The 17,587-nt window shown below is 40.0% G+C and overlaps 1 protein-coding gene across 3 annotated transcripts; it reads left to right on the top strand.

Annotated features, from left to right (window-relative positions):
* Window positions 1-318: 318 nt before the first annotated feature.
* Window positions 319-17,140, top strand: LOC133507301 (poly(rC)-binding protein 2-like). Of its 3 annotated transcripts, none has more exons than XM_061832207.1 (13): window positions 319-492; window positions 2,091-2,231; window positions 3,414-3,437; window positions 3,511-3,543; window positions 3,633-3,749; window positions 6,559-6,690; window positions 6,797-6,925; window positions 7,752-7,826; window positions 8,072-8,113; window positions 10,318-10,390; window positions 10,467-10,519; window positions 10,591-10,760; window positions 16,190-17,140. In XM_061832207.1, the coding sequence occupies exons 2-13, from the start codon at window positions 2,163-2,165 to the stop codon at window positions 16,224-16,226; spliced, it is 954 nt and encodes a 317-aa protein (XP_061688191.1). In that variant the 5' UTR covers window positions 319-492; window positions 2,091-2,162; the 3' UTR covers window positions 16,227-17,140. The 3 variants fall into 3 exon arrangements, with proteins under 3 accessions (XP_061688191.1, XP_061688192.1, XP_061688190.1); XM_061832206.1 differs by having other exon boundaries at window positions 321-492; window positions 10,291-10,390; XM_061832208.1 differs by lacking the exon at window positions 8,072-8,113 and having other exon boundaries at window positions 10,291-10,390.
* Window positions 17,141-17,587: the final 447 nt, after the last annotated feature.

Genomic DNA, 17,587 nt, shown 5'->3' with positions numbered 1-17,587 from the left:
TTTTAATAGGATCTTATTTATTAGCGTTGTTACCATTGATATTAACGTACGTGGTACAAAAATTATTTTAAAAATAGGAGCACCTCACGTTATGTACTGTAGACAAGCCGAATTTTTCTGAGGGTCCTTGAACGTCTCACAGAAACAACTCAAAGGTGTTTTTTTTACCCGCGCAGTTATTTTTACATTATTTTTTAATTTTCCTTCTCCAAAACGTGCGTATAATACTTTTGTAGATTATTGTGTTTTTTTATATTAGGCGGTTGAATCACAGGATGTGGGCTCTGGTTGGGTGAAAGGGGAAAGTTCGGAGGTGGCCATGTTGTTGTCTTTGTGTAAAGGAGTGGAGCTCGATCTCACATCACTGTTCCCTCTTCCCCCCCGAGTCCTTTCGAAACTCTTCCCCCCTGGGTTTCTACCCTCCCGAACCTCTCCCCTTCTACCCTCACAACCCCAACCCGTCCCCCGGTCACCTTCCAGCCTCCGACCCGGGTGAGTTTGTACCCCGACTTTAGGGTGTTTTCTTTGTTTAGTTTGTTTGACGATGTTGTTGTGTTCCGAAGTATCGGAGAGAAATCGCTTAGCTTAGCATTAGCTTGGGGTGCTAGTAGGCCGCGGCGGCCACGGTGTGTCCGCCGACGTTTCAAATTAGCTTTGTTAGCTTAGCTAGTCACCGGAAACCACAACCTTCGCGTGAATTCAAAGACCTAATCACCTTTTAGTTATCCACTACACGTATTAAGAGCATATAATGTGACCTGTATGTCATTTACTATGTAGCAAAATATCAATACGATGATTAAAAGACTGTTAAAAAGATGGGAGCTAGCGTGCGCATGCTCCATTCATCCCCCCCCCGACGAGCCTTCAAAATTCGAATTGGGAAAAATACGAGTACTTTATTTAGAAATTAATGCCGAAAATTAAATTGTGAGGCAAATACGTCCGAGCACTCGTGTTGAACAAGATTAGCTTTTTATTGTTTTTGAAGAGGGGAACGCCGACTTGGCACGCTGCTAATGATGACGAAACGGTTAGCCGGCAATTCGTGCTATTCGTAGAATCGATGTTTTTTCTTATTCCTTAATCACCAAGCCTAATTTGGTATGCACATAAACTCGGTTGCGTTGTCTCATATCACTTTAAATCATTTATTTTTACTTTTCACAAACATTTGGATGTTTTTGTCAATCTTTTGGCGTTGCCTTCTCACGTCATAGCATATGTCCGAACTTCGGAAGGCCATTTGTGCATTTTTTTCGAGATCATTGATATCAGGCGTGAGGGCCATATGCTGGCTCTCTGTCCTTACTTAAGACATTTCAGTGCATTAGTAAAGCAGCTAGGTAAGTTTGATGCATCCCCCCCCCCAGACCAGTACAAGTACTCTTAAAGGTACTCACCGATACATAAAGTTTCATTGAATGTAAAGACAGATAATTAACAGAGACCTTTCTTTCTGACGCACATGTTAATTCAAGTGAAGCATCCACTACTGGTGAGGAGGTCTGTCAATGTTACAGTGTTAGTGGCTAGTATCGGCACCCTTCCTGAATACCCAATATATTGAAGTAATGTTGATATTTGCTTGATACCTGGTATTATTACTCGCATCTTCCTGCTGATAATATTGTCACTGTTAATACATGTTTTTTCGGGAGACTCAAATGGGACAACTTTGGGATACTAGTTGACTAATTATCATCTAGCTCAGTTTTGGCTCACTAGCTCACACGTTGTACTCCTAGCATTTCAAAGTAGTCCTAGTTAGGGCAATCAGCATGCTGGTACATAAAGTGTATGTCAGATAGCAATGCTATTGAAGAAATGCTTAAATGGCTTTAAATAGCTTGTACAATTCAAACCCCTGGTTGAATGCAAAAAAAAGCCAGTTTGCATTTTTTTTTTATCCAGTGACTTTTAGCACTGTGGTACCAACCTGAAACTTATTCTTGTCTGATGCTTTGTACACTAGTAGTGCCACTTTATATTGACTTCACATAGACTCTCTCTGACTTTGTGTACCTTACCTTGGCAGCTAACATTATCATCTTCATGTGTAACATTGCACTCCCCTATCCTCCCTTTAGATCATCTCTGTGACCAAAGGCCCCCTCGCCCCCAAGTTCACAACAGAAGACCAACGTACGTGAGCTACAGCTATGGACTCCGGTGTGATTGAAGGAGGGCTCAATGTCACCCTTACCATAAGGCTGCTCATGCATGGCAAGGTGAGGTGTCAGCACGCAGTGCCGTTTATCACCACAATGATCTCCCACCCACCTTCCCCGCAGCCCACTCCTCAGGGACTTATGTGATGAGTCATGTGATTGACTTGGTATTGAGATCCTGCTTCATACAAAACCCATCGCAGGTGAAGGGCTGTGACAACCGTTTAATTCAAGTGATTGGTCGGCATGTCAAAGCTTTTGCAGGGAGCATTTTTCTCCTCGGAGCAATGTTACAGCAGAAACACGGCTCCATACAAGTGATCAAGGATAGAAATGAATGTTTATCATGTTATTCAATTGATCAATCGATCAGTCGATGGGATAATCTGTAAACCTCTTAGTTGTAAAAATGTTTACTAGCCACAGCCCATAAACGGTGTCATTGATTGAATTAAGTGTTGCTCATTTTGTACTCAAAAGCTAGACCTTTCCAATATTGCACTCATTTCAATTTCTTGTTGTATATTGTTGCTCTTTGCTTCATTGCTATCAATTGTATCCAAAGACCTCGACCATAAAACACTATTCATACATGTATGGTTTAAAGAGACATTTTTCAAGTGTAATTTATTCTCTGGTGTCTTCATATATCAGGTATCAAGTAACACTCAACACTTTGGTTCAAATCTGTTTGGAGCTGGTATGTCGCTCTGTCACGCAATTGCTGAGTTGTTTGTTGTTACCATGACAACCAGTGGTGGAGCCAGGGCATTGCTACGACGCAAGAGGCTTTTCAGTTTTTCCATTTAGCAAATATGAAACATTATTTAGCAACTTTGCTGATTTTGTGCCTTTTTTTTTTCCCCCAAAGGGACCATCAACAATTCTTGTGGCTTTTGTTGTTTTTATTTTAGACTTTTGGAGACTCTGAGACTTTCATGAAGCAAGCACACATTCACATTTGATTACATTGTCACTCGCAGTGGCAGTACTTTGTCAGCAAGCCGTCAACTTCACTTGTCAATTAAAATAGCTGATCCACGACTGCTCGGTTTACAGCTGCCAAGTGTGTACAAAATTCATGCAATGCAATCATGCAAGATTTATGCAATGTGAGAGGTATAGTTTTCATAATAATTTTGAATTCTTGGACATTGGTCGAGGAGCTATTAATGTTTAAGAAATATATACATTTCCCAAATATATTCTGAAACCTAATGGAACCATGTTTTGTCATTTCAGGAAGTTGGCAGTATCATTGGAAAGGTAAGGCTTCATGGAACACAATTACATTCAAGCGTTTGTCTGGCAAAATTTTATTTTTATGTTCCACTTTTAGAAAGGTGAATCTGTGAAGAAGATGAGAGAAGAGGTGTGTTTTCCCATATCATCATCATAATAATGTAGTGATTTTAATTGCCAAGTGGATGTTTTTGTTCATGCTTGTTCTCTACTGTGCAGAGCGGGGCACGCATCAACATCTCAGAGGGCAACTGTCCCGAGAGGATCATCACTTTAGCCGGGCCGACCATCGCCATCTTCAAAGCCTTCTCCATGATAATTGATAAACTGGAAGAGGTAGGGGTCTAGCTCAAAGAATTGTCTGCATTTGTATTAGTGCACAACCCCAAATAAGCATTTCTCAACATATTACTAACTCAAGGAATATATTTCACATTAGAATAAATATCATGCCATACCGCCAAACATAGAATGACAAAATATATTCACCGCTACCTTGACTTATGAATAGAGGTGGAATGAGTACTTGAATGTTGTATTTCGAGTACAAAATATGCTTGAGGATTTTTTTTTTCCTACCTCAGGGATCTTCTTAAAGTACTTATCCTGAGGAAATGTATTGTATTTGTCTATCATACAAATGTAGCTAAAATTTCATAAAAAAAAATATTGAAAAAATTCTCAGCAGAACAGAAATGAAATAAATTAGCGTCAAAGTCAGTCTCAAGATTTTGTTAGAAATGTCACTTAGATTCGTCAAGTTCCGGTACTCTCTGTAATGTGACATCAAGTCAGGACAACATTTAGCCAGAGAGTGAAAAAGCGATCAACGATAATGAGGAAGTCTGTTGCATACGGCTGTTCTGCGTCAAACGCTGACGGAGTCCGCTTACATGAATGGCCGAAAGATGAATCATAGGCAGGTTATGAACCAGGTTTGTGAAGACAAAGCGGGCGCATTGGACTTAGAAATCAAAGTGGACAGTAATATGTTCCAAGCATTTCACGGAGGATTGTTTTGAAAGCTTTCACTTGGCTTCGGTAGCAAGTAAGTACATATGTGATCAATTGTTTAGTGTTGACAAGTATCTACCTCGTTTTAAATGTAAGTACAATACCGATACAGATATGTCAGCTAATATCTGTATCCATGTGATATAGGTGATGAAATTTGGTCACTGTATAAAGTTAGTATAGTGTTGACGCTGAGGTCTTGCTGAAATTCGACTATGGCAGTGTGTGCTCTGAAGTGTTAGGTGCATTATTTAAAATTGGGCTAAATCTTTAAATGCTGAATGATAACAAAGGTTTCAATTTTTGTTTTAAGCCGACTCAGTCGCTAGTACAACAACAAACGACTCGCAGTTGTGTGCAAGCAGCATCAGATGTTTAAACGTGTTTGAATTAGATTTCGTCAGCAAAGTCTACATAGATTACTTGAGGCACCTACCAGTCTCTTTTTTGGGTGCGAAGTTCCACGTCAATGTTGTCATGTCTCGCTGAATCCCGTCCTTTTTGCATTTGACGCTCAGACCGTCACATCTATGGTTGAATTACACCTGCATGAGATGTTTTTCGAACATGGGAAGAATAAGAAAATTCTTCCTCTTCAGTTCCTATTTCTTCCACAGAGCATTCTGTAGATTATTGGTTATTTGTCACTATGCCGAGTAGGGGCATACACCTCTCCTAGGTGTTATGGGTTGGGTCCCTTATCTATGTTCTAGTTATTTACTGTACCAGTCTATGTGTAACCGCTCACTTTGTTCCATGTCCTCGGAATTCAATAAACACTCATTGCTTTGGAAACCTGTCTGATCTCTTATGCACGCACAAGACACCGGTAGCATTTACACATTCCATAAAAAATACCTTCTTTATCACTGCTGTCTATCTTCTCTAGATCCCACTCGCGTGTATGATTGTCTGTGTAGGAAGCCATTTCTGTACTGAGGTTGTCTAAGCGTGACCTCGCACGGAGGCAGCTTCAACAGAGCCTCGGTTTGAAACAGACACGGGAGGCTTTCGGATTACAAAGAAAATGTACACTTTGGCGCTAATTTATTCAATCTCTGTTGTGTTGAGAAATTTTTAAATATTTTAATGAAATTTTAGCTACATTTCCTCTGGATGAGTACTTTAACTAATTGATTGCCGTTTAGACTGACCAGTATAATATTGTTAAAAACGGTTAATGCCTGGATCTCTATAAACTGAGTTCATAGTGTGTTTGCTTGTCTAAGGAGAGTTTTGCTCAGGGTTTTACACCTGTGTGCGTGAGACACATGACTTGTGTATCTGTGGCTACATTTTGAATGTGAATTAAAAAAAAAAAGTTGCTTATCTCTAAAATGGTAGGTCGCAGTGAAATTGCTTATTTTTACTTGTGTATAAGTAAATAATTTATCAGAATACCTGGTTATTTGATGAAAATGTTGGGAGCGTACTGTAATAAAATATTCAATAGCTGGAGCCCTACATTGAAGTTAATTATTTTTATTTATTTTTTATTTTTGCTCTGTCTTGAACCAAAATTCTGCATATGAGCAGGATTCAGATTCACCAGTCACTCGAGTTAAGTTTAAAAAAACAAAAAGTCCCAACCAAGGCACTGTAAAACCTTCACATATGGGGATGGAGGCTTCATAGTTGAAGTTGCAGCTGTTTATTTGAATGGTTCAAACTGTTAAACAAATACAAAATGAAAACAAGCATGTCTTTTGGCCACAAGTCGCGCCCAGATGCTCAAATGCAAACTAATCAGCCAACCTGGCGCCACCTCCTAACGTCACTCCTTTTGGACACGGCCCTGTTAAAGGTACACATACATCATATGGATAATACACTAAGTGCAGAAATGGACCATGTGTACAGCACTTCCGCATTTGGTGTAAACGGAAATGCTTAGTGTTGCCCTGCATTTGGTCCATTATTTTTAGTGAACACTAATATTTAATTTATTAACTTTTTATTTATTGAAAACAAGCAAAATTGGGGGCTATAATAGCTTGTTGACATGTGAGTGGGGAAATTTGGTCTCACATGCAAGCAAGATTGGATAGCTTTCTGGTGCGCACATGGTGATATGTTATCACACAATTGGTTGTTAGTCACTGCGGTAAATGGCCCATATCTCTGCCCCTAGGACATCAGCAGCTCAATGACAAACAGCACAGCCACCAGCAAACCCCCAGTGACTCTTCGCATCGTGGTGCCCGCCAGCCAATGTGGCTCCCTCATTGGCAAAGGTGGCTGCAAGATTAAAGAAATCCGAGAGGTAAACGACCCATTTTAGAAGAGAAACAAAAGCAAGTGTGTGCTTTGTTTGCCTTCTTTTTCCTATTATTTTTTTCTCACTCCCCTTTGGTTTGTTGTGCTGTCAGTCAACCAGTGCTCAGGTCCAAGTGGCAGGTGACATGCTGCCCAACTCCACGGAGCGCGCCATCAGCATAGCTGGCACGCCCCAGTCTATTATCGAGTGTGTCAAGCAGATCTGTGTGGTCATGCTTGAGGTAAGGAGTCGTCTCCATAGAGGAATATTTCTATTTTAGTTGAATGATTTTTTTTTTTAAATAAATTACTGGAGTGATATTTGTAGTTACTGTTTAATAAATTAGTGTTTGAGGGAATTTATCCACTCTCCTGGCATTAGGCAGGAACCCTTCATTTGTTTGCATTTTTGTAATATTAAATTATTACAATTTTTTTAATATAAATACTAGTGGTTGGGTCTTTATTTATACGACTTTTACTCATCAACATTATTTTGTACAAACACATTTATATTAGAGATGGAACTATGTTGTATTTGAGTATCCTACTAAAAATTGTAGTAAATAATTGAGGTTTCAGGTAAATTGCATTTTTGGAGAGGATTATGAGTACATGAGAAAATAAGACTGCAGTCAATGAATGATCAATTGTTTTCCGTTTTTAGATGACAATTTTAATTTCTTAAACGTACAGGTTACATAGCAGCAAACTAATTTCATGTCCAGAAACATTTTCAGTGAGGCATTTTCAAACGCAAATAAAAGTAATAAAACACAACTATAAAATGTAATTTCATTCCCAGTATTTAAGTATAAACAAGGTATTCATAAAAAAGGCTGACACAGCATTTGTAGTGCAGCTTCACTTGACCAGCTAGCATTTTAGCATGATATTATGCAATACATTCATGGCTGTCCATTTATGATCCCAGACCAGAATAAATAAACTAAAAGACTCATTTAGAGGCAACACAAATCTTACCTTCATTTAGTTTTCATACATGACCAAATATACTCTAAAGTCCTCTCTGACCAACTTTTTTTTTTCTTTTCCTCCTCTGTACAGTCTCCCCCGAAAGGCGTCACAATTCCCTACCGACCCAAACCTTCAGGATCCCCTGTCATTTTCGCAGGCGGACAGGTACACACTATGCTCGAATGGTCGCTTTGAGATTGTTAAAAGCCCTTTGGTCTGTTAGTTTGTGTACAAATCTTAGGAACAAGCTACACCTTCCTCTGGCTTTACTTCATTTCTCTGTCACGTCCCTAAAGATGTTTCTTTTGCAAGAAATGTGGAGACTTTGGACAAGACTTGTTGATCTTTTTATTAGCTTTAGCCGACGTCCGATGCGAGGCCTATGAAAGTTGTGTTCTCATTTGTTACAGGCGTATGCCGTACAAGGACAACACGCCATTCCACAGCCAGATGTAAGTGAAGTATCTGCCTCTGTGAGTCCCCCTTCCCCACCACGGCAATCCCACCAATTCCCCTTTCATATCACCTTCCCTAAACTTAATGGCGCCTTTCGCCTCCTGCCCTTGTTAGGCGCAAGTGGGAATTTTTGTTTTCAGATGTCGCCGCCGGTTTATTCAGTTCCTCTAATGGTTGCCAGTTCCTTTTAGTCACCCTTAGTTATTGACAACTTTTCAAACACATGAATTATGCTTGTGCAAATGGATGAGCGCAGGCACACCAGTGAAACAAACCTGCCTTCTATTTCCAGTATTTTCTTGACTTCGTCAGGCTCTTTCACACAAAGATCACAAACATGGCATTAAATTAAACTTATGCAACCATAAAAAATGTCAACATGTTTTTAAGGCATTTTTTTGGTGGTTGTTTCTCTCCCAGTTCTTTAACATTTCAGCTGTTTAAAGGTCCTGTATCTTGGTTATTTAAAACTTAATAGAGTTAATCTCTTACATGGACTTGGTAAAGGTATTAATTAAAAAAAAAAAAGGCGAGAGGAGTGCTACCTCCATCTTACCTAGTCTTGTCACCTTTGTCCATATTTGGCTGAGACTGCCACTTGGACCTTTCCTCTGATTGCTTGCCTGCGTGTCAAAGACCCACTTGTAAGAGCACACGTTTGTTGACAGCGCTGGCTCAGTAGCCGAGAGGTAGGCAGAGGTCTTTGCTAGTGATGTTGAAAAGCTTGAGAAATTCGAATGACCTTATTTTAGACCTCCCTGCAGGAAAAAAAAAATCAAGGAATTTTAATTAATATTTTTCATATTTACTGAAGCATCATAGAGCCAATATGACATCCCAAGTTCTTGAAAAATGTGCTTTGGTAACATGTGGAACCTTTAATGATCAGTGGGAAACCAGTAAAACACAACTCACAGGAACTGCTGTCGGCAACAGCTCATGCTCACAAGCCAGCCCACCAAGCCCCACATCGTAAAGGCACGTGTTTATGGAGACAAAATATGTACAGTTTTTGTTCATTTTATGCAATTTTTTTCTTATGGCGTGCCCCCTGAGAGTACATTTTAATAAGTCTATATATATCTAAACCTTGTGGAGATTGCCATTTTCTGGTGTGATGAATCACATAATTTCTAGCTTTCAGTAGAACTTATACACTACCACAGTTTTTATTTATTGGTGATACACCAAAGGTAGAGATGATTGTTTAGGCAATTTCTTCCTAGCTCATTCTTTGGAAGTGTCATTTATAGATAAAAATGGCAACCTTTCAAAATGACAGATTTTACAGTCAGAGACTTGTTGCCAGATAGATTGTAATACGGAGTAGTGCCATGTAATGGATTTAAGTGGGTTACCTTTGTATTCCTGAACTTTTAGTCATGGTTCTTGGTAGATTCACCTGCATATGGGTTGGGTTTACCGTCTGTAACGATGCAGCTTTTGTTGGTTAGGGTTTGTCCAGACTCTCCACGGGTCCACCAATGACCATCTGCTGCTCTGCTGCTTGCTCTATCTGTTTTACCTTTTAAATAATCCCATATTGACCTTGACTTGACTTTCTTTTGCCTACCTGGTTCAAGTATCCTTCTGCTTATAATAGTATGTCGTAGCTTCTCTTGAAATTCTGCTGTCACAATGAGGGAACATTTGCCGGGCACTTTAGGTACAGTTACCCCCAACGAGAGCTTTATTGAAAGTTCTCCATTCTCAAAGGCTAGCTTTGCACTGCAGGTCCATGTGCCCAATTCCAATTGAATGACAATGATTGATGAATACGTCCATGTACATTTACAATACGTTTTATTGTCAACATTCGGCGATCCAATCAGTGATGCCATCGATCGGCTCCAGAAGTCGTTTACTCCGCGTCACCATTGTTCCCAGTATATTTGAATACAAAAGTGAGTTTTCTTTTTAAAGCGTTCTTGCGTCTTTCAACATAGAACTGTAAATATCTGATGGCCAATAAAAGAAAATTTGAAAAAAGGCTGCATGGGAGAGACGGACCAGCTACAAGACAAATTTGCGTTTTCACGATTGCACAATGTCAGACTACTGCAATGATAAATGTTTTGAACTGACTTTGATTTGTGTTTTTCCTTCCCCTTTCCCTCTCCTTGTTTCCCTCCAATTCTCCACCACTTCCTCCTCTCTCTCCCCCTTTTCACAGTCTTCCTCTGCTGCTATCTCTCCACAGCTCACCAAGCTTCATCAGCTGGCTATGCAGCAGAGCCCCTTCCCCATTGCACACAGCAACCAGGGATTCACTGGTACGGGCCGTAAAATGGGCACGCGGATTTACACGTGTGGCAACTGTTTGTGTTAAAATACGGTTATTTTCGCAAGGGATCGACACTTCAGCTCAGACCAGTTCTAATGAGATGAAAATTCCAAACGAGGTAAGTGTTCTTTCATAGATTTTAGGGGATGCATTTAATTCATCCTCGCTTAAGCGCTTCCTCTTCTCCAGCTCATCGGCTGCATCATCGGCCGTCAGGGAGCTAAGATCAACGAGATCAGACAAATGTCAGGTGCCCAGATCAAGATTGCAAACCCGGTGGACGGTTCCACCGACCGACAGGTGACCATCACCGGCTCGCCTGCCAGCATCAGCTTAGCAGAGTACCTCATCAATGCCAGGTTAGTAGACATGCCCACTTGTTAGTCAATTGAAGTGTTAGGCATGTTTCCACCAAGCAGTAAAACTTGGGTCATGCTGCAATTAGTGAAAATCTTTCCCAAGAGTTGCCACAATTGTGGGAAAGGACTGCAGGCACTTTTGTATTAGATAGGGCTCTGGTCTGACTAATGAGTCTCCTTCCCTCACTTCAAAATAGTTCTTGGTACCAGGATGTGAGATGGAATCCAAGTAATCATTTTCTATTAGATGGGGCTTTTCAGCAAATAATGGAGTCGGCATTCCCCACCGGAAAATCAGTAAAGGTGTGTTTGTGAATATGTGGGGAAACACCAATGATTTTTTAAAAAAAACATCCTAAAAATCTTCCTTTACATAGCGGCAGCAGGCCAATTTATTTACACAAATGCAGATCGGGGAAGAAATTTTTGGGGCAGCAAGAATTAATCAAAGACTGTAAAGTTTGTTTACCCAAAAATCCCGAAGCACATTCTCTGCCTTGAAGCTTTGCAGGAATGATTTTTCCACTGAAATTTATGTTGATCCAGTCGCATACATCACTGTATAGAAACAAAGTGGTGCAATGGTGGTAGGCCAGGAGGCAAGGTATGCATAAAAAAGATGATATTCAAACTTAGGGATGATATCATAATGACAAAACTTTAGTACACCTGGTAATGTACTAATGCCAGCCCATTTTTTTATGGCCGACTACTGCTTTTCAGAACATATTGAAATGACCCTGCATATAGTCAAAGATAGATGCAGCCAGCGGTGCATTTTTAGTCCTTTTATCCACTTCATGTGCTGATTTTGAATTTGTATCGTTGTTTAACAACGCAGAACTAATTTGTATCTGATGGGTCAATTAATCGATACGATTCTTGGTAGAATGCTCGAGGTTAACAATGTTTAACTGCTGCTGTACTCTTAAAATATCATCCGATCAGTCGGCGCTGGGTACAGTGGCTGTGGCGAAGTGAACCGTTCTGCTTGGTGGAAACGCGGAATGCCACTATTATTCACTTGAGTGCAGATCGGTCTTGACTGCTGTCCAATGAAAAACAAACATCTAAGTTTAGACTCAAGATTTTTTTTTTCTTACATCATATTTTAATTTAATCTTACATTTAAATATAAGATAAGTTTGAATGCAAAGAACTAATACATATCATGAAAACATCTATTTTTTTTAGAAAATCCACCAAATTTGGATTTACATGCATTTCATTGGACAACAACGTACTACCATGCTCACCCCTATTGCCCGAGAGCCTTATTTTAGTTAAAATGACGTGCTCGTGTTTTGCGGTCCCCCCTCTCAAAAAAAAAAAAAAACATCTCCTTCCGCCGCCATTTGCCCACCGACAAGCCTACCCTGTGACCCATCCCGACTGTGTTCTCCCTCTTTCTCTCTCCTTGTCTCTTTTCTACAGTGTAGAGTCCTCTAAACCTCCTCCTCCTCCTCCTCCTCCTCCTCTTCCTCCTCCTTGAACCCCGAACCGAGCAGCCCGTGCCCTTCCTCCACCTCTACTACTACTACTACCACTGCTACTACTACTAGCACCTCCTCTGCTTCCTCCTCCTGTGTGGTGCCCCCCTCAGCCTCCATCCCTCTGTCCTTGTTGCCTCCTGGGCCTCCTTCCTCCTCCACTTCCACCACCACCTCCTCCGACCCCTCTCCTGCCTGTGTGTCCAGTCTCCTCACACTCAAGCCCTTGCCTCTGCTGGCCCTCCATGTTGTCAGCGGGGCCGCCAACCCCGAGTCCAAAATGGCGCCCGAGCTGGGCTCCAAGTCCAAGCGCCGTCGGCTCTCCCCTTACTAACATGTTCCACTATCTACACCTGCTTTGGCCACGTGCACTAAACACACACACGCATAGCAGTTTGCAAAATTTCTGGTAAGTTTAAGGTAAATTTCCATGGAAAGGTAAGCTGGGAAAATTTAGATTAACTGTATTGTAATGGAATATTGTTCAAGCCTAAATATAAACATTTAGTTTCATAAGACAAAATAATACAATTAAAAGCATGGCCATTTCGCCTGATTTTATTTGTATGATTTAACTTTTAAACATTTCATTGAACAATCAATTCTTCTGTTTAACAACAAAAACCATGAACAAAATCATGCTGCTATACTGTTTATAATTAGTGTACTGATTTTATTTTGTGTCTTAACAGGAATGAACCTTTATGAATGATCCTGTTTTGTGTTGTGTAATTTTCTTTTCCCGCGCCTGCCCAAGAGTAACATACGAAATTAGCTACTAGCTTGCACTGGTCCAGTTTAATTGTGAACTGTCCTTGTAAAAATAAACTATACTTAAAATAAAAGTTGTACTCAAGTGTGTAAGTGTAGCTAAATGTTAATTTAGAATATGACTTAAAAGTAAAAGTACTAAAACATTACTTTCATAAATATTCATTGCAAAAACTGGTCCGGAACAATAGACTTATATACATATTTAAAAAAAATTATATAAAATTAGTAATGCCCATGCTTAGATTGTTCCACCTATATCGATAACCAAAAAAGCCTTTATAAAAAAAATCTTCATTCCAGGCCTTATCACACAGCACCCGACAATGCGCAGTGCGGCATCGACCTTCCTATTTATTCTCAATGCGCTGACGGGACGGTACCACAGAATGCCGTGGAAAGTGCAGAGGGCGACTGAAGTGACATTCTGGAGCGGTGTCACAAAGCGCCTCCCAATAAGAGAGAGGCTGGCTGAGTGATTTCTGTAAACCAGCTAGGGTGAAACGGGAGGAAGTCATCATAAACATGGTGTCCCTCTGTTTCCGAGGCAACTTCGCCAAAGGTTTAAAAACCGCTCAGCCCGAAAACGCCTCGCAAAGCACTCCTTGTGGAACTATATAGCTCACAAATGAGTTTATAAACTCACAGATCATACGATGAAATTCGCATAGAATGTACCCATTGCCTTCATTAAATAATTTTTTGGTTTGCTCCGGCGGCACGTTAAAATAAGGAAAACCAGCACGTTCTTTTGCAATTCTGACATATTGCAAAACTGCGAGGGATGCCTCGTGACTTCTTTTAGACTCTTAAATTTGGGGATGGTTGGCATTGGCCTACCGGATTTCTGTTTAAAAAAAAAAAAGCAGAAAACACTAACAGTCACATTTGAAAATGTTAATTAAAAATGGCACCATTTCCTTCCCAAATGTTTGCTTCAAAAGAAAAATCTTGAGCTTCTCAAACACTGCCTCCTCAATTTTGCTAAACCCTTCCAGTCAATAGGCTCGTCATAATCAAGATTACTTGCATGAAATGTTCTTATTCATGTCAGGATTATCCTCATATATGGTTTCCCATCCATATTTAAATTGTCTATTAAGAGGCAGCTTTCAATTTAGTTGATTCCCGGATTCCCCCAAATTCCCATGGAAAATTTACCACTTTGAACATTCCCAGTGTTTTGCAAGCCTGCACGCACACACACACACACACACACACACACACACACACACACACACACACACACACAGTTTGCCATATTTACTCAATTGCCTGTCAAGTGTGCTGATGATCGCCCCATCCTAAGTGACTTTTTGCATGCAGAGCTTCTTTCCTCTTTGTGTACGTAAGCTGTGCTCAGGTAACGGCTCTTTCTCTCAAGATGATGTCACACGCGCGCTAGTGATTTATTTAGGCATCACCATGGCGACGGCGAGTGCCGCTTGTTCAAAAAGGAGCTTTAGTCTGTGCTCAGGTATACACACCATGAATTGAAGTTGAGCTTCGACTTGTACGGTTTTTTTTTTTTTTAATTATTTTTTTTTGGGGTAGTGGCACTTGTCTATGACGTATATTTCTACCGTTATTTCAATCACTGTAGTCCTCAACATTAGTCCACTGAGCATCGTGGTCACTTTCTCTAGGGGTCTATGTGCCCAAGATATTGTGTAAGTACATATGTGTCTGTATGTCATTGATTGGCAGCATATGTTTATATATTTTGTTTTTGTTAAGTCTGGGCTCGAGAGCTGGCCCAGTGTTGCACGGATGTATCAGGGGAAGTGCCAAGTAACCCCCTACACGTCTAACTTGGAACTAAACATTGATTCATTGACCATTATCTTGCCTTTTCTGTTTCTGTACGTAACTTAAAAGTGACAAAAAAAAAAATAGTTAGCCCACTTTTAGGTCTGAGTGGCTCAAATGTACTTAAACCACTGGAAAAGGGAGCCAAACACAACTAAGATTGTGGAAATCTGCTCCCTCTTTCATTTTCTCTTAAGAAATAGTGGAGAAATGAATTGAAATGTTCCAGGACCTGAAGTACTATGACTGTGTTGGGTAAAAAATGTAATGGAAAAAAGACAAGTTCTATTAAAATTACAATAAAGTAAAAATATGAACCATTTGTTGATGCCTGACGCATAATAGAAGGTGTTGTCCTAATAATGTATTTACAGTGTTGTACAGCCGTACCTTTAGGAGTTTTATTCATTCCTTAACAATTGCAGCATAAAGCATTAGGGTTCCATCTAATGATTATTTTAATAATTGTTTCAGATCATTTTCTTTTTCCAGATTAGCGAGTCAGATTAAAAAAAAAATATATATTAAAAGCCGGGACATTATTTTAAATAAGAGTGCAGGAGATGCACAAAATCAATGGTTTATGATTCAGTTTTACTGGTTTAGTCAGAGAAAGGGCAAAAATACTGATCTTTGTTTTCTACCGTAAAAATAGGTTTTGGCAAACTTATTACCAACATGGCCTGGCAGTGTTTTACGAACCCCCCCCCCCCCCACCCCCCCGCGCCACCCCCACCACGCACCCCATTCAACTTCCCAACTTTCCGACAAAGTTGATGCACCTGCCTTGACTTTGTTGTTTTCAAAACCTGAGAAGCCCCCTCGCCAAATAGTGTTTTTTTTTATGACGATGCTTTATTCATTTTAGGAAAATAATCCCCCCCCCCCCCCCCAACCCCATCCCTTAGAATCACATTGCCTTAACTCACTGACTGACGTTCCAAAACTCTTTTCACCACAAACTTGTTTCAACCTCCTAAGATTTGGCGGACCCCTTCCCTCCTCTTGCATACATGTTCCCGTAGACTTTTTTTTTTTTTAAATAGCATTTTATCATTTTGTGGAGTTTTTATTTCGTGGCAACCCCCCCACCCCCCCTTTCCCCATCTCACTTCTACCTACTGACGAGCTTTCAAACTTTTTGCACGCACGCACCCCTTCATTCTGACAGTTTTCTGCACCCCCATCTCCAAATCAAAACGCGTATCTGGCGTAATTGAATATTCACCCGATGGAGCGAAACCCCCCCCCACCCCCCACCCCCGCCGCTGCACATTGGAATTTGAGGCCGCAAATCCTGCTGGGATTGTTGATCTCCAACCATGCATTGTATATTTGTGTGTATTTGTCCCGCTTCAGGCTTTCCTCGGAGGCCACCGGACTGCCAGCCAACTGATGAGACCCTCTGGTCTACACAACATCTCACCACCACGACCACCATCGACAACAACAACAAAAAAGCTATATTACACCTATATAACATCTTCCTTCCTATGTTAGCGTCACTTCATCCACAGCCTCCAGGACTATTTATTTTTTGTTTTAGTCCATCCCTGAACTAGTATTTTAATACCCTGTTTTTTGGGAGATGGGGTTTTAAATCAGTTGAGATTTATTATTTTTGTTTTTTTTTTTAAAAAATATATTTTTGTCTTGAAACGTTTTTCCAGCTTCTATGTTTCAATGCAGCAACAGAGGAAGATTTAGATTTAGTTGTGTACAGCGTAGGTTTCTTTGGAGATAAAAAAAAAGACACAAATAAAGGATCAAAAAGAAGAATAGAGTCACTCTTTTATTCCCCTAAAAATGTATTTTGTTACACGTCAGAGTAGTTAAACACACATACACACAGAGACGGTCACTAATGCGTCATTGGCATGTTCCCTCCCTTTTCTTGTCATTCCCCTCCTCGGGATACTGTTTTATTTTTTGTCGGGCTGGGAGTTGTTTTTTTTTCTCTTTAGGGTTTTAGAGGGGGGAAAGGTTTTTTCTTGTAAAAACTGCTCTATACTAAAAAAAAAAAAAAAAAAAAAAAACCAAGAAGTTGGAATATTTGTTTTAAATGGAAGGTTTTTTTTTCTTAATTACCAAAGGACGGGAGGGCCACTCACAAGAAATCAAAATGAAGACAAAGAAGGAGGTTGTAAGCTAACATTAGTTTCTTGCTCTTTGCTTTGCTCAGTTATTGATTTTCATTAATTGCAGGTGAAAGGACATTTGTGCACGTTATTCTTTTCTGAGACTAGCTCTTGGGTGCCACAAATTTGTTAAAAAAATAAAATAAAGATGTGAAATGCTCTAAACACACTACCTCGGCTTCTTGTCCTTTGTAATAAATGTAATCATATAAACAGTATTAAGTATGCTTATTGGACAGTAATTCAGTATGTTATGCAAAAGACGCGTTTATTTTATCCCGTTGATACTCTGGGCGGTCGGTGCTGCAGTCCACCTCAGTCTTTCGATCTTGTAGTACCGACACAGTCAACACGTTAGATGGCGCCCTCGCGGTTGTTTTGGATTTTAGGCGTTCTGCATGACTTCCGTCTGTCGAACTGATGATGTGACAAATGAATCCAAGTCACCTCTTTATTAGGAACATCTGTGTGTGTATACTACTGTATATATACAATGTGTATTTGTGTGTGTGTGTGTATATATATATATATATATATATATATATATATATAATGTACACATACTGTGCACCAAAGAGCACCAGGCATTAATTAGGTAATTTTGTTTTTTAATTTTATA

This window comes from Syngnathoides biaculeatus, chromosome 10, assembly GCF_019802595.1.
Source record: "Syngnathoides biaculeatus isolate LvHL_M chromosome 10, ASM1980259v1, whole genome shotgun sequence".
Taxonomy (NCBI): domain Eukaryota; kingdom Metazoa; phylum Chordata; class Actinopteri; order Syngnathiformes; family Syngnathidae; genus Syngnathoides; species Syngnathoides biaculeatus.
The sequence above is the reverse complement of the archived record's forward strand: the minus strand, read 5'-3'. Positions and strand labels throughout refer to the sequence as shown.

Bases quoted from the DNA above. Each gene is read 5' to 3' on its own strand.
- LOC133507301 (XM_061832206.1), top strand. From the start codon at position 2,163: ATGGACTCCGGTGTGATTGAAGGAGGGCTCAATGTCACCCTTACCATA. The intron at 7,827-8,071 runs GTACACACTATG...CATTTGTTACAG, and splicing joins TCATTTTCGCAGGCGGACAG to GCGTATGCCGTACAAGGACA. The intron at 10,391-10,466 runs GTACGGGCCGTA...TATTTTCGCAAG, and splicing joins CAGCAACCAGGGATTCACTG to GGATCGACACTTCAGCTCAG.